The following is a 17,848-nucleotide window of genomic DNA, read 5'->3' as shown; positions in this document are numbered from 1 at the left end:
AGATCTAATGAGTTAGCTGAGACTGGGGGGAAGGTGAGGTTTTTCTTTCACACATATCATGTATTTCTTCATACTGACTTTCAGTTATCTTTTTTTAAATTCAGAATGGTTTAGACTAACACTGACTGACCAGAATTTTAGCTCAAATTATTCTGTATCTTTTCAGGAATTGGAATGAAAGTGAACAGTGTAGATTTATCTAATTCATTAAAACCAAAGCCTGTCTCTTTTTTTGTTTATGTGCTCAGTTGCTCAGTCATGTCTGACCCTTTGTGACCCCATGGACTGTAGCCCGCCCGGCTCCTCTGTCCATGGAATTTTCTAGGCAAGAATACAGGAGTGGGTTGCCATTTCCTACTCCACTTTTTTATTTGAAATGCCAATAATACCCAACTTAACTCTTTATTTTGTGGCACTAATGTCAATGAAATTGTTGTTCAGACAGACTAGATTTACTGAATTCTGATAGAGTTTGTTTTCAGTCTGACAATGATATCTGTTTTTTAGGGTCATGTGAAAGTGGTGCGCTACTTAGTCAAAGAAGTCAATCAGTTTCCATCAGACTCTGAATGTATGAGATACATAGCAACGATCACTGATAAGGTAATACACTGATTAAATTCATCCCCACTCTATGAACTTGGGATCCCATTTGGCTTTTATATATTTGTATATTCCACATTAAGAAAAGAAGCCTTAGTTTGAGCAATAATGTGTGGCATATAACTGTTTTCATTTATGTAGTATTTGGGAATGAAGTATGCTATTTAAGAAACTCTTCGGAGTATTTACTAATGAAGTACCTAATGAAGTAATAAAACATTTTCTATGATAGAGTTACTTTAGCTTTTTAGATAGTACTTAAGCTAATTTAATTTTAATGTTGATAATAAACAACCTAAAGCAAGTTATTGTTACTATTCATTAGTGATATAATCTATCCAGACTGATAACTCTTCTGAGAGGAACAAGTCAGTGAATTTTTTTTTATACTTAAACAAAAATTAGCATAGTACTTTTACTTATGGTCAAGAAAATTAACATGTTCAACATAATATAAAAATCAGACTGTCAGGTTAAGAATGAATTTGCTAGGATCTTTTTTCAGGAAAAGTAGAGAACATAAAATAAATCCCTTTAGAATTCTAATTGAAATCAAAATATTGGAATGAAATCCTAAAACATGCTTCTGAAAAATGTAAAAATGTCTTTCATTTTCTCAGTTATTGTGTGACAGCAACTTTTCTCATTAATTTTTGGTTTAACATAGTTAATCCACTGTCTTGCCTGCCTCTAGATTTTTTTCATGAGAATTAGTATTCCTAGATATCATTGGTCTCTATGTGGGGGACAGAGATTGAAAATAAGGCTTTATCTTAGCATGGAAATATCCCTTTCCTGTCAAAAAGTGTGTTCTGAAAATGAAATGAGAGAAAAGTCTATATTGTTTCTTATGAATGATTCTAGCATAAGAAGTTACAGAAACAAACTAAGTGTTTGAGAACAGTTCTTGCCAAATAAGTATTTAAAAATTTTTTAAACTTGTTTTCTTTTGTTGACATTGCCCCTTTCCTTTAGCCTGTTAACCACCTAACAGATTGTTGCAGCTCTATTTGCAGTATGATTTCTCATTTTTAAAATTATAGGACTAAATAATTTTAGTACCAGTCAAATGGATGTTATTTTGAAGAACAGTAGAGGTTCTTTGCTTATGTATTTAAAAAAACATGCCATTTAAATTATGTTTTTATTTGCACCCTTTTTGCCCTACTATTGATCTTTACTGCTTATGTTCATTCGAGTACCTTATTTAATATTTTCATGTTTTCAGGAATCTCTCTAAATTTTAATTATTTTGAGGTTAGAAACATCTTAATTTTTTTGTTTTAGGAGATGCTGAAGAAGTGTCACCTTTGTATGGAATCAATAGTACAAGCCAAAGATAGACAGGCTGCTGAAGCAAACAAAAATGCCAGCATTTTATTAGAGGAGTTAGACTTGGAAAAGGTAACCTTTCCATATGAAAAATATTATCTACTTTTTTCCTTTCTGCTTTTCTTCCTCCTTATTTGTAATCTGTGGTTTTTTGCTTTGTATTGCTTTTGCCTTAAATTATGTACGTGGTTTTCTCTCCAAGTTTGGCTCAACTGGTAGAATTTGAGTATTTTAAATATTGTTATATCATTAAAATAGTTTTCTTTATAGTTAAATTACCAAAATGTTATTGTAGAAATTGCATTGATCTGGAAGTGAGAGAGCCTAGCCTCTAGTGCTCAGGTATTTCAACAAATGTTCTGTTAATTCCATCCAAATCTCTTTCAGGCATACTACAGCATCATCCCTATTATTCCTGCAGGGAGTAAAATACTCCAAACATGGTATAGTTTGGACAGTCCCATAGCTGCTTCTTTACTCTCTGTTCTATCACGAACTATCCTCTAGAATGTAATATTATAGAAATAGTAATCATAGAAGGAAAATAATTTGTTGGTATTGAATATTATAGAATATATATTCTGCCATGTTTTATCTTTTTTAAATAGGTTAAAAATGCTATAAAGTTTAACGTGAACTTTTCAAATATGTAGTGATTGTGGGGCTGGAGCACTGACCACTCCCGCATGCAGTTGAAAATCCATGTGTAACTTTAGAGTTGGGCCCTACATATCTGCAGTTTCAAGTCCATGGATTTCAACCAACTGCAATTTGTGTAGTATTGTAGTACTTATTTATTTTAAGGAGTTCACATGAAATGGGCCTGTTGAAGCCCATGTTGTTCACAAGTTAGTTGTATATTAGAATATTTTTCATTAAAGTCAGGTACATTCTTTTTGTTTAAACTTACTATGTTAAGCTACATATTTCATCTTGCATGAAGAAAATAAAATTATTTTAAACATTTTTTTCTAAAGTCAATGTAAAAATACTCTTTATTTTCTGAAAAATATATTTAATATTAAGGTTTTTCATTTTAAAAAATTTTCTAGTTTATATTCTGATCAAATAAAAATTAGCTTTTTCTTGGCCACTTTGAGGTTTTAATTGAATATGAACATATTGTTATAATCACTAACAATTGTTATAGTGATTGTTACAGGCTATTATAAAACAATATTATAGTATTATAATATCCTGAGAACAGATTGTTATAATCTCCGTAACAATTACTTTACCTGTCTGGAAGTTAGAGAGCCTAGCCTCTATAATGCTCAGTTATCTCAACTAATGTTTTCTTAATCCTCATCCAAATCTGTACTACACTGATCCTGGACCTTGTAATTTGTTGCCAACAGATTTATCAGAAGTACCAAATGCACTAGGAAGACATACACGACCAAGGCATAACCAGCTAGTGAAATATGACCAGTTGCGTCTAGTATTTATTTAATGTTTACTAAAATACCAGGCAATATGTAGGGTCAAATTATATGAGAGAATATAAATTATTTGAATATTCTCTATAAAAGTGTTATTACCCTCACATTACAGATGGAGAAACTAATCTATGGGATATTAAGTAATTTACCTAATCTAGGATAGAATTTAAATCTACTTCTTTTTTATTCTGAATTCCCTGGTTTCCTTGCTCCCCTTAATTGAAGTCCACCTGCGTTTTAGTGCTTCCTCCTTACAGTTATTATAATATCCTGTTTTTGCATTACTCTCTCATTTTTAAATGTTAGATTCTCTAAGTATTATTTAATGATATTGTTTCTTTTTGCATTTTTATAAATCTTAGAAGGGCTTCCTTGGTGGCTTAGTGGTAAAGAACCCTCCTGCAAATGCAAAGGACACAAATTTGATTTCTGGGTCAGGAAGATCCCCTGGAGGAGGAAATGGCAAGCCACTCCAGTATTCTTGCCTGGGAAATCCAATGGATAGAGGAGCCTAGAAGGCTACAGTCCTTGGGGTCACAAAGGAGTGGGGCACGACTTAGCAACTAAACAAAAACACAGTTGTAGAAAGCATCCTTTTTCTTAGCTGACACATAGATGTCTGTTTTTAAATAAAATTTTTGTTTCATCCCTTTGTTGTTTATACATTACATGAAATACATTTAGGAATATACTGCAAGCCTGTGGATTACAAAGTCAAACAGCATTTAGGCATATGTCCAGTTGTGCATGTCTATTCTTAATCAACATGAATGGGGTTTTCTTTGTTAAAGTATGTGCAGTGTAAACTGTGAACTCTGCAAAGTTGCCTCATATTTTAGTCTCCCTTTCACATCTTTCAACTTTTCTTCCCTTCTTTATTTTCATGTTCTGATATTCTAAATACTGCATTTTACTTAACTTGTTTGTCTCTCTCTACCACTAGAATGTATGAACCACAAAATGATGCCTGGCATGTTAGTAAACATTTGTTGAACACATAAATATCCATGTATGTGAAGATAGTATACTTAAAATAAAAGAATCATGTAAACATAATACTCTAATACTTGCTTTTCCCACTCTAAATAACTGAAAAAGATTTTCAATTCATTGTGATTTATAACTGCATAATATACTACATAGTAAGTTTCCAGTATTGTCACTACACGTAATCTTGCAATAAACATTATTATACATATTTTGTTATATTTTGGCACTTTTATTGTTATGGAATAAGTTTGTTTCTTCACATGAGTCGGTATATTTTAAGTTTGATACTTCCAGAATATTTCCCTAATACCATCAGCAGTACATAAGTGTTGTTTCCTTGAATTCTTACCAGCCTTTCTTAACCTTGATGTTCATGCTTTCAAGGCCTCAGATTTAAAGCAATTCGAAAGGAACTTCTTTCAGTGTCATTGCATATTTCCCCATAATATTAATTCTTAATCATAAATTAATTAGATGTAAATTATTCCACATGCATTGATACTTTATAAGCAGTTTTGAATGAGGGTGGTATATAGATAGAATTTTAGATTATGGAGGAGACTCTTCTGCTTGAACTGCAGCTTCTTTCTAGTGTATTTGGTAAATTATCAGATTGACATGTGCTAGGGTTTGGTTCACAATTTTTTGCTTATGATTTACATCTGGAAAAACATACCTTTTTGCCATTTGAGACTTGGTACATTCTGGCTCCACCATTTCTGATTTAGAAACATCATTGAAGTTGGTCTTATCTAGTTTAACTTGGATGTTCTACATGGATAACTAATTTTTTTAATATAAATTTATTTATTTTAATTGGAGGTTAATTACTTTACAATATTGTATTGGTTTTGTCATACATCAACATGAATCTGCCACAGGTGGACACGTGTTCCCCATCCTGAACCCCCTTCCTTCCTCCCTCCCCGTACCATCCCTCTGGGTCGTCCCAGTGCACCAGCCCCAAGCATCCAGTATCATGCATCAAACCTGGACTGGCGATTCATTTCATATATGATATTATACATGTTTCAATGCCATTCTCCCAAATTATCCCACCCTCTCCCTCTCCCTCAGAGTCCAAAAGTCCGTTCTATACATCTGTGTCTCTTTTGCTGTCTTGCATACAGGGCTATCTTTACCATCTTTCTAAATTCCATATATATGTGTTAGTATACTGTTGGTATTTTTCTTTCTGGCTTACTTCACTCTGTATAATTGGCTCTAGTTTCATCCCCCTCATTAGAACTGATTCAAATGTATTCTTTTTAATGGCTGAGTAATACTCCATTGTGTATATGTACCACAGCTTTCTTATCCTTTCATCTGCTGATGGACATCTAGGTTGCTTCCATGTCCTGGCTATTATAAACAGTGCTGCGATGAACAATGGGGTACACGTGTCTGTTTCAATTCTGGTTTCCTCGATGTGTATGCCCAGCAGTGGGATTGCTGGGTCATAAGGCAGTTGTCTTTCCAGTTTTTTAAGGAATCTCCACCACTGTTCTCCATAGTGGCTGTACTAGTTTGCATTCCCACCAGCAGTGTAAGAAGGTTCCCTTTTCTACACACCCTCTCCAGCATTTATTGCTTGTAGACATTTGGATTGCAGCCATTCTGACTGGCGTGAAATGGTACCTCATTGTGGTCTTGATTTGCATTTCTCTGATAATGAGTGATGTTGAGCATCTTTTCATGTGTTTGTTAGCCATCTGTATGTCTTCTTTGGAGAAATGTCTATTTAGTTCTTTGGCCCATTTTTTGATTGGGTCGTTTATTTTTCTGGAATTGAGCTGCAGGAGTTGCTTGTATATTTTTGAGATTAGTTGTTTGTCAGTTGCTTCATTTGCTATTATTTTCTCCCATTCAGAAGGCTGTCTTTTCACCTTGCTTATAGTTTCCTTTGTTGTGCAGAAGCTCTTAAGTTTAACTAGATCCCATTTGTTTATTTTTGCTTTTATTTCCAGTATTCTGGGAGGTGGACCACAGAGGATCCTGCTGTGATTTATGTCGGAGAGTGTTTTGCCTATGTTCTCCTTTAGGAGTTTTATAGTTTCTGGTCTTGTATTTAGATCTTTAATCCATTTTGAGTTTATTTTTGTGTATGGTGTTAGAAAGTGATCTAGTTTCATTCTTTTACAAGTGGTTGACCAGTTTTCCCAGCACCACTTGTTAAAGAGATTGTCTTTAATCCATTGTATATTCTTGCCTCCTTTGTCAAAGATAATGCAAGGATTCTTCAATATCCGCAAATCAATCAATGTAATATACCACATTAACAAATTGAAAAATAAAACCATATGATTATCTCAATAGATGCAGAGAAAGCCTTTGACAAAATTCAACATCCATTTATGATAAAAACTGTCCAGAAAGCAGGAATAGAAGGAACATACCTCAACATAATAAAAGCTATATGTGACAAACCCACAGCAAACATTATCCTAAATGGTGAAAAATTGAAAAAATTTCCCCTAAAGTCAGGAACAAGACAAGGGTGCCCACTTTCACCACTACTATTCAATATAGTTTTGGAAGTTTTGGCCATAGCAATCAGTGCAGAAAAATAAAAGGAATCCAAATTGGAAAAGAAGAAGTAAAACTCCCACTGTTTGCAGATGACATGATCTTCTACATAGAAAACCCTAAAGACTCCACTAGAAAATTATTGGATAACTTATTGCTTGTGGATGTTCTACATGGATAACTTATTACTTTGATCAACCTTTCTAATTTGAAAATGTTGATTAATAGATTTGTGAAAATTGCTGCTCAATACTGCTTGTTATATTTATCAGATTCCCTTATCCTTATGCAGCAAACATTTGATTCACTGACTGTTTACTATGTGCAAGAGTTCATGCTCTGGAGCAGTTCCTCTGGTCTAACTTTGGAGTACTCGCAGTTAGTTGCTTGATCTCTTAGGACATTAACAACTAGGTTATGTTTTGGGCTGTTACAATCCATGGTGGATGTTATTGGTCTGCATTTTTAATGTTTTTACCCCTGTACTTTATTGCTTCTTATTTCTCCCCTTTGTAAATGTTCACTAAGCTTTTAGGGAATTATGTAGGGTATATTTTTAAAATATTTCTAATGGATGTTTTCTTTTTTGTTTGTTTTTTTTTTGCCACTACTGAACTGATTCATATGGCCACCTCACAATCACAGTTTTATACATTCCATTCTCTGATTATCACCTCTTTTCAGCTTTACTCTTGCTAGAGTAAAGCTGCCTCCAACAATCCTGGAAACATTCTGTCTACCAGTAAATAGTCAGATCCATTTAAAATGCCACCCTTCACTGGCCTGACTCTTCCTTCTCGTTATTCTTACCTCAAGCCTAGTAACTGTAAGTTTCTAAGAGGGGGAAAAAAAGCATCAATCTTGATGACTAATTTTACTTTAAATGTGTGACAGTGAACCCTTTAATGCTGCCCAGTAGTCAAACTATACATTTCCCTAGTTTATTCTGCCACTCATCTAGACCATTGTTTCTTTCTCCTTTATCCTGTGGCATCTAGTATATACTCTTTTTCAACCTCAGTTGATGATCTTGCATTCTACTCCAATCAGTGAGAAAACTGAAGCACCAGAAGAAAACTGCTAGAGACTTCCCCCACTCTTGTCTTCCCAACTCACAAACCCCTGTACCCATATACTTCCCAATAGTTACTGGCTAAACTTGTTGTAACCAATCCCTCCAGCTGTGAGCTAGATCCTATTTTCTGTCTGCTATGGCTTACTCAAAAACATTTTTGTAGCAATTCTCTTTTCTTCTATATCTTTCTGCTCTCTTTCCTAAATCATCCTCATCATCATGCACATTTCTTTATCCAGTCTTAAGAAAGCTTTTGATTTCTCTAGTACCTTTCCCCTGCCTCTGTTTCTTTGGCTGCAAGCCCATTTCTTTGCTCCCATTTGCAGCAGAACTCCTTGTCTACTTTGGTAATTTCCAGTTCCTTTTTTCTTGAGTCTATTCCTGCTAGGTTGTCCTTCCCTCAGCTCTACCAAAACTATGTTTTTATGATCTCCAGGGACTCTCATGTTGCTAAATCCAATGGTTACTTCTCTATCCTTATCTCACTAAACCTAGTAACACTTGATATACTCTCTTTACTTGGCCTCCATTACATTACACACTCTTGGCCTCCATTACATTACACACTCTCTTAATCTTTCTGAGTATTCCTTCTGTGTCTCTAGTTCCTCCTCATCTCTCCTCTTAGTTGCTAAGCCATTTAGCTTTTTACAGATCTTCTTTATCCATTGATCATCTCATCCTGCTTCTTACCTTTATATAATAGCTGATCCAAAATCTATATCTTTAGCCCAGACCTCTTCCCTATGCTCTAGTCTCTTATATCCAGCTAGCTACTCAACATGTCCTTGTGGAAACCTAATTAAACGTCTCATACTTAATGTCCAAATATGAACTCCTGATCTTTGCCTATTCTAAACCCACAACTCTGTAACTGCTGAGGCTAAAAATCTTGATATGATCTTTGATTTTTCTCCACTCTGTTGCAAAATCGAGTGACCTTTGCCTTGGATCTCTATCTGAAATCCTAGTCACTATTCATCACTTCTCACTCTGGTTCAAGTCACTAATATCATCTCTTACCTTTATTTCCACAGTAATCATTTAACTATTCTCCCTGATCCCATCACTGCTCTGCAATCTGTTCTCTGTTTAACACTTGTATCATCTTGTATCACTTAGATCAGATCACTCTTTTGCCCAAAACCCTACAGTACCATTTCACTCAGAGTAAAAGATAAAAGTTTTTAAAACGCCCTGTGGGATGTGTCCGGTGGTGTCTGTCCCAAAAACGACAGAATGATCTCAGTTCGTTTCCAAGGCAAACCATTCAACATCACAGTAATCTAAGTCTACACCCTAACCACTAATGCTGAAGAAGGTGAAGTTGACCGGTTCTTTCAAGACCTATAAGACCTTCCAGAAGTAACACCACAGAAAAGATGTCCTTTTCATCATGGGAAACTGGAAGGTAAAAGTAGGAAGTCAAGAGATACCTGGAGTAACAGGCAAGTTTGACCGTGGAGTACAAAATGAAGCAGGGCAAAGACTAATGGAGTTTTGCCAAGAGAACACACTGGCCATAGCAAACATCCTTTTCCAGAAACACAAGAGATGACTATACATATGGACATCACCAGATGGTCAATACCAAAATCAGACTGGTTATATTCTTTGCAGCCAAAGTTAGAAAAACTCTATACAGTCAATGAAAACAAGATTCGGAGCTAAGGGTGGCTCAGATCATGAACTCCTTATTGCCAAATTCATACTTAAATTGAAGAAAGTAGGGAAAACCACTAGGCCATTCAGGTATAACCTAAATCAAGTCCCTTATGAATCACTGCAGATGGTGACTGCAGCCATGAAATTAAAAGACGCTTACTCCTTGGAAGGAAAGTTAGGACCAATCTAGATAGCATATTGAAAAGCAGAGACATTACTTTGCCAACAAAGGTCCGTCTAGTCAAGGCTATGGTTTTTCCAATGGTCATGTATGGATGTGAGAGTTGGACTGTGAAGAAAGCTGAGTGCCGAAGAGTTGATGCTTTTGAACTGTGGTGTTGGAGAAGACTCTTGAGAGTCCCTTGGACTGCAAGGAGATCCAACCAGTCCATTCTAAAGGAGATCAGCCCTGGGATTTCTTTGGAAGGACTGATGCTAAAGCTGAAACTCCAATACTTTGGCTACCTCATGCGAAGAGTTGACTCATTGGAAAAGAGTCTGATGCTGGGGGGGATTGGGGTCAGGAGGAGAAGGGGACCACAGAGGATGAGATGGCTGGATGGCATCACTGACTCGATGGACATGAGTTTGAGTGAACTCCGGGAGTTGGTGATGGACAGGGAAGCCTGGCATGCTGCGATTCATGGGGTCGCAAAGAGTCAGACACGACTGAGCAACTTAACTGAACTGAACTGATGATTATACAGTGGACGTGACAAATAGATTCAAGTGATTAGATTTGTTAGAGGGCCTGAAGAACTATGGATGTAGGTTTGTAACATTGTACAGGAGATGGTGACAAAAACCATCCTCAAGGGAAAAAAAAATGCAACAAGGCAGAATTGTTGTCTGAGGAGGCCTTACAAATAACTGAGAAAAGAAAAGCGAGAGACTTCTCTGGTGGCCCAGTGTCTAAGACTCTGAGCTCCCAATGCAGGAGGCCTGGGTTTGATTCCTGGTTAGGAAACTAGATCCCACATGCCACAGCTAAGACCCAGTGGAACCAAAATATATATATAGATATTTTTTAAGAGAAGCGAAAGGCAAAAGTGAAAGATATATCCAACTGAATGCAGAGTTCTGAAGAACAGCAAGAAGAGACAAGAAAGAAAGCCTTCTTAAGTGAATAATGCAGAGAAACAGAGGTGGCAAGAATATACAGACAAACTGTACAAAAAAGATCTTAATGACCCAGGTAACCACAATGGTGTGGTCACTTCCCCTAATGCCAGACATCCTGTAGTGTCAACTCAAGTTGGCCTTAGGAAGCATTACTACAAACAGAGCTAGTGGAGGTGATAGAATTTCAGCTGAGCTGTTTCAAATCCTAAACTATGATGCTATTAAAGTTCTGCGCTCATGACAGCAAATTGGAAAACTCACCAGTATCCATGGGACTAGAAAAGGTTTTCACTTTCTATCCTAAAGAAGGGCAATGCCAAAGAAACTACCACACAATTGTGAAATTGTTGAAACTGCCATAGTTGTGCTCATCTCACATGCTAGCAAGGTAATGCTCAAAATCCTTCAGCCTAGGCTTCAACAATGTGAACCAAGATCTTCCAGGTATACAAGCTGGATTTAGAAAAGCCGAGGAACTAGAGATCAGATTGTCAACATCTATTGGATCATAGAAAAAGCAAGAAAGTTCCAGAAAAACATCTACTTCTGCTTCATTAATAAACTAAAACCTTTGACTGTGTGAATCACAAAAAACTGTGGAAAGTTCTTAAAGAGATGGGAATACCAGACCACCTTACCCGTCTCCTGAGAAATCTGTACGCATGTCAAGAAGCAAGTTAGAACCGGACATGGAGCAAAGGAATGGTATGGAATGGTTCAAAATTGATAAAGGAGTACCTCAAGGCTGCATATTGTTACTCTGCTTATTTAACTTATATGCAGAGTACATCATGCAAAATGCCAGGTTGGATGAATCATAAACTGGAATCAAGATTGCTAGAAGCAGTATCAATAACCTCAGATATGCAGATGACAGAAAGCCAAGAGGAACCAAAGAGCCTCTTAGTGAAGGTGAAAGGGGAGAGTGAAAAAGCTGGCTTAAAACTCAAGGTGCAGAAACCTTAAGATCATGGCATCTGGTCCCATCACTTCATGGAAGATAAGATGGGGATACAAACAGTGACAGACTTTCTTTTCTTGGGCTCCAAAATCACCTGCAGAGGGTGACTGCAGCCATGAAATTAAAAGATGCTTGCTCCTTGAAACGAAAGCTGTGACAGCCTGGACAGCATACTGAAAATCAGGGACATCACTTTTCCGACAGAGGTACATACAGTCTAAACCATGGTTTTCCCAGTTGTCATGTACAGATGTGAGAACTGGACATTAAGAAGGCTGAGCAGCAAAGAATTGATGCTTTTGGACTGGTGCTCGAGAAAACTCTTGAGAATCCTTTGGCCAGCAAGGAGATCAAACCACTCAATCCTAAAGGAAATCAGTCCTAAATATTCATTGGAAGGACTGATACTGAAGCTGAAGGTCCAGTGCTTTGGCCACCTGATTCAAAGAACCAACTCTTTGGAAAAGAGCCCGATGCTGGGGAAGACTGAGGGCAGAAGAGTAGGAGGCCACAGAGGATGTGATGGTTGGATAGCATCATCAACTCAATGGACATAAGTTTGCGACATTCCCAGGGACAGTGAAGGACAGGTAAGCCTGGTATGCTTCAGTCCATCTGGTCACAAAGAGTTAGACATGACTGAGTAACTGAACAGCAAGAACAACTACAGTGTCATTTCCAGCAGAGTAAAAGATAAGAGTCTTTAAAATTCCCTGTGGGACCTTAGGTAATCAAGACCACTGATATGCTATCTGAAAGTGATTTCCTACTATTCTCAATCAAACTGGCCTACATAAACATGCCAAAAAATGTTCAAACTACCACACAATTGCACTCATCTCACATGCTAGTAAAGTAATGCTCAAATTCTCCAAGCCAGGCTTCAACAGTATGTGAACTGTGAACTTCAAGATGTTCAAGCTGGATTTAGAAAAGGCAGAGGAACCAGAGATCAAGTTGCTAACATCCGTTGGATCAGAAAAAGCAAGAGAGTTCCAGAAAAACATCTACTTTTGCAATATTGATTATGCCAGAGCCTTTGACTCTGTAGATCACAACAAACTGTGGAAAATTCTGAAAGAGATGGGAATATCAGACCACCTTACCTGCCTCCTGAGAAATCTTAGTGCAGTTCAAGAAGCAACAGTTAGTACCAGACATGGAACAACAGACTGGTTCCAGAATGGGAAAGGAGTACGTTAAGACTGTATATTGTCACCCTGCATATTTAAGTTACATGCAAAGTACATCATGTGAAATGCTGGGGTGGATGAAGCCCAAGTTGGAATCAAGATTGCCAGGAGAAATATCAGTAACCTCAGATATGCAGATGATACCACCCTTATGCCAGAAATGGAAGAAGAACTAAAGAGCCTCTTGATGAAAGTGAGAGAGGAGAATGAAAAAGCTGGCTTAAAACTCAGGATTCAAAAAACTAAGATCATGGCATCCAGTCCCATCACTTCATGGCATAGATGGGGAAACAATGGAAACAGTGAGAGACTTTATTTTCTTGGGCTTCAAAATCACTGCAGATGATGACTGCAGCCATGAAATTGAAAGACGCTTACTCCTTGGAAGAAAAGCTATGGCCCACCTGCATATTAAAAAGCAGAGACATTTCTTTGCCACCAAAGGTCCATCTAGTCAAAGCTATTGTTTTTCTAGTATTCATGTATGGTTGCGAGAGTTGGACTATAAAGAAAGCTGAGCACCAAAGAATTGATGCTTTTGAACTGTGATATTGGAGAAGACTTGAGAGTCCCTTGGACTGCAAGGAGATCCAACCAGTCAGTCCTAAAGGAAATCAGTCCTGAATATTCATTGGAAGAACTGTTGCTGAAGCTGTAGCTCCAATACTTTGGCCACCTGATGCAAAGAAGTGACCCTGATGCTGGGAAAGATTGAAGGCAGGAGGAGAAGAGGACATCAGAGGACGAGATGGTTGGATGGCATCACTGACTCGATGGACATGAGTTTGAGCAGGCTCTGGGAGTTCGTGATGGACAGGGATCCCTGGCATGCTGCAGTCCATGGAGTCGCAAAGAGTCAGACACAACAGAGTGATTGAATTGACCTGAACTGAGAGGAAACTTGGGTACTTTTGGAAGATCAGCAAAAGTTTCTAGGGGGCAGATACTATGCAAAAAATTCTTTATCTCCAGTTTCCATTTGTGTTCTTTCCTGAAATCCATCTGCTTGAGAAAGTATCTGATTTTCTATAGATTCTCCTTAATTATTTATCTTTCCAGAAACAAAAATCTTAATCTCTTACCCAAGAAAATGTAATTATGGTGCATTGCCTCCCGATATGAAAACTTTCAAGGTGGCAAAACCTTTCAGTCACCCTGAACAGGGATTATTTCAAAAGGGAAGAGGAGTGACTATCAAAGGCTGGAGACTAAAAAAATGAAATCAGACTTTTTCTCAAGAAACTTAAATCTGATTTGGCATATAAGGTTATCTCTAAGCACTGGTTTCATTAGTTAGGCTATTGTGACATTTTCCATAAACTGAGTATCATTGTTTTGACATATATTTAAAATGCACATAAAATATATAGATAGCTTCCCAGGTGGCACCAGAAGTAAAGAATTTGCCTGCCAGTGCAGGAGATGCAGGAGAGGTGGGTTCGATCTCTGGGTCAAGAAGATTCTCTGGAGGTGAAAATGGCAATCCACTCTAGTATATCTTGCCTGGAGAATCCCATGGACAGAGGAGCCTGGTGGGCTACAGTCCATGGAGTTGCAAAGAGTCCAACCTAACTGAGCATGTGAGCACAGCTCAGTGTTCTGTAAATGTATACTGTTGTTAATTTATCCCCACCCTGGATCTCACCACATAAATTTACCTGTTTCTTTTTACTACCATAGTAATCAACTTTTGCAATGGAAAGTATTAAACCTATATTTTTCTACTAGAGGTAGACATTTTATAGAATATATTCTTAGGATAAGCAGTTTGTAATTTTCATAGAAAGCTTTTAAATTACCTTTCCAAAAACTCTAATATTTATACCAATGGCAGTGTAGGAAAGAATTCATTTTCCCAAACTTTTGCTATCTGATACCTCTTATAATTTACATTTCCTTGGTGACTATGGAGTTATATATATCTTTATCAATCATCCATTTTGAAATTGGGTTGTCTTTTGTCATTAATTTGATCTTGACATTTAAAAAGATTATCTTCTCTTTATAGTGATTTGAATATGATTTTGATCAGTGAGTTGAACTAAAATAACTTTGAATTTTATGGTATCCCAGTACCTTTATGATGAATGACATTATGTGACAACATTTTTCCAATGAAAATTCCAGTGTTGTAATTCTGTTTTATTGATTCTTTAACAGTTAAGGGAAGAAAGTCGAAGGCTGGCTTTGGCTGCCAAACGAGAAAAGAGAAAGGAGAAGAGGCGAAAGAAAAAGGAAGAGCAAAGAAGAAAACTAGAAGAAATTGAAGCCAAAAATAAAGAAAACTTTGAACTCCAAGCTGCTCAAGAAAAAGAAAAGCATAAAGTTGAAGGTATTTTCTCTAAATCATCTAATTTCTTTCATATAATGCTTTCTATTCAAAATTACATTTCATTAAATATAAATAACTTAAGATAACATTAAATATCAATGAGTCAAGATAGCAGTAGATCTTTTACGTTATTAAACCCTAAAGTATTTATATGCTCTTTTTATTTATTGACTTCATCCTACTTCTATTGTAAACAGTTCCAAACCTACACACAAGTTGGAAGAATAATAAAACAAACACCTGAATACCCTTCACTTGATTTAAAAACAAACATTTTACTATATTTGCTTTATCCTTTTCTCTAAGTATATATACATATTTTTTTCCCTAAGCTATCTGAAAATAAATTGCAGGTGTCTGACATTGCACCTGGAATAAATACATAAAATCATAAAAAAAATTATCAGTACTTCCATAATTTCATCTGCAGGCAAGACCATGTTCAGATTTTTCTTAAATGAGGAAATCACTTTTAATTACTTTCTAACTAAAAATCATTTGAGGTAAGGATATTGTTAGAAAGAACCACTGTCATTAAACCACCAAATATGTATGGTGTGTATGTGTGTATTTCCCTCTCCTCCAGTCTTTTATTTTGAAAAATTTCAGGCTACAGAAAATTTTAAGAGTTAGTATGATGAATACCTGCAAGTCACCTAGATTCATATAACATTGTGGCACATTTATATTTTTCCTCTTTTGTTTTGAATAGTCTTATATATATTGTATACATCATACAGAATCACCCCTAAATACTTGAGCAGTATTTCCCAAAAAAAGAACATTATTTTATGTAATGACAATAACATTATGACACTTGAGAAATTTATTAATTATGAATAATATGTAACATATAGTACATATTCATTCCCAAAATAATTCCAAATTTTAAAAAAATGTTTATTTATGTATTTGTTTGCAGCAGGTCTTAGTTGCAGAACACAGGATCCTTTCTTAGTTGCAGCATGTAGGGTCTTTACTTGCAGTATGTAAGATTTTATCTGTGGCATGATGGATCTAGTTCCCTGACCAAGAATCAAACGTGGGTCCCTTGCATTGAGAGTGTAGTGTCTTAGCCTCTGGACTATCAAGAAGGTCCCCTGAAATTTTTTTTTATAACTTCTAGTATATGTTGTTTAGAACTTAGGAACAGAGAGAATAGAATAATCATATCCATCTCATTACTAGTGAATGATGGAATGACTGATGACTTTATATCTAAAAGTAGTAGTAAAGTAGCCTCTCGGTTTATTTTTGTCAAGTGCTTAAAGCTAAATATATGACAAGAACACTAGAACTTGCTAATTCGGTATTACTGCTTCTACAGATGAGCCTGAAGTCTTGACAGAGCCTCCAAGTGCCACAACCACTACTACCATAGGTATATCTGCAACCTGGACCACTTTGGCAGGTTCCCATGGTAAAAGAAATAATACCATAACTACAACCAGTTCAAAGAGGAAAAACAGGAAAAATAAAATTACTCCGGAAAACGTTCAAATTATATTTGATGATCCACTACCAATCTCATACAGTCAGCCAGAGAAGGTGAACGGAGAGTCCAAGAGCAGCAGTACCAGCGAGAGTGGAGATAGTGATAACATGAGAATTTCCAGTTGCAGTGATGAAAGTAGTAACAGCAACAGCAGCCGAAAGAGTGACAATCATTCACCTGCCGTGGTCACTACCACTGTGACCAGCAAGAAACAGCCATCAGTTCTGGTTACATTTCCAAAGGAGGAGAGAAAATCTGTTTCTGGCAAGACTTCAATAAAGTGAGCTCCAATTTTTATTTTCACAATTTACAGTATCGTTATGAAACACTTTGTCGTTGAATTTTTTAGTAAAGCAGTCAAATAAAAAGGACAAAGTAAGTGTTTGTCCCTGTTCTTAAAGAAGGTACAGTTCTTTAAATTAAAGAACAACTATGTAATTTCTTCATTTGGATTGTTAACCCATGACAAGTATCGGTTGTGGTTTTTCAGAGATTGTTATTGTATTTCAGTTAACGCTATATTTGACCTCTAGATAATATCTTCTTAAAATTGCCCCTTCATATTATGCCCAGTATTGGAAAATGAAAAATAAATTTCTCATTTATTCATAATTAAAAAATAAAGAATAAAATCATGTGTTAGTTTGCTGTTATCATTAAAAAATTCTTCATCTGTTCTATAGTTAATGTGTTTTTCCTCCTTGTTAAAGATTGTCAGAGACTATCAGTGAAGTGACCAGTAATTCTCTCTCCACTTGCACAAAATCTGGTCCATCTCCCCTTTCCTCTCCAAATGGGAAATTAACAGTAGCAAGTCCCAAGCGTGGACAGAAGAGGGAAGAAGGATGGAAAGAGGTTGTAAGGAGGTAATTGATTGTTTCTTTGTTTTTCCCATTCTTTTTATATGTGCTCTATTTCACAGAGAAGTATAGTGTACCTTGTGATCAAATTCCCCTGACTATTCCAAATGCTGCAATCAAACTCGTGGCCCAGGGCTGCCAATGGAGACAACCTATACTATATTTTATATGGAAAAAAGTATATGTTAATACTTTCAACACTGGGAGATTTTACATAAAAAGTTAGGTCATTGTGTGTGCTTCACCTGCATA

The 17,848-nt window shown here is 36.3% G+C and overlaps 1 protein-coding gene across 5 annotated transcripts in view; it reads left to right on the top strand.

The window, feature by feature from the left end:
* ANKRD17 (ankyrin repeat domain 17) overlaps window positions 1–17,848 on the top strand; it is a 168,121-nt gene that overhangs the window by 125,989 nt on the left and 24,284 nt on the right. For all 5 annotated transcript variants that reach the window (XM_013964713.2, XM_018049565.1, XM_013964714.2 and 2 more), the window contains 5 exons: window positions 508–603; window positions 1,891–2,007; window positions 15,070–15,241; window positions 16,569–17,016; window positions 17,447–17,602. In XM_013964713.2, the coding sequence (XP_013820167.2) occupies window positions 508–603; window positions 1,891–2,007; window positions 15,070–15,241; window positions 16,569–17,016; window positions 17,447–17,602 (989 nt within the window). The remainder of the gene's footprint in view (window positions 1–507; window positions 604–1,890; window positions 2,008–15,069; window positions 15,242–16,568; window positions 17,017–17,446; window positions 17,603–17,848) is intronic.

This window comes from Capra hircus, chromosome 6 (genome assembly GCF_001704415.2).
Source record: "Capra hircus breed San Clemente chromosome 6, ASM170441v1, whole genome shotgun sequence".
NCBI classification, from domain to species: domain Eukaryota; kingdom Metazoa; phylum Chordata; class Mammalia; order Artiodactyla; family Bovidae; genus Capra; species Capra hircus.
The sequence above is the reverse complement of the archived record's forward strand: the minus strand, read 5'-3'. Positions and strand labels throughout refer to the sequence as shown.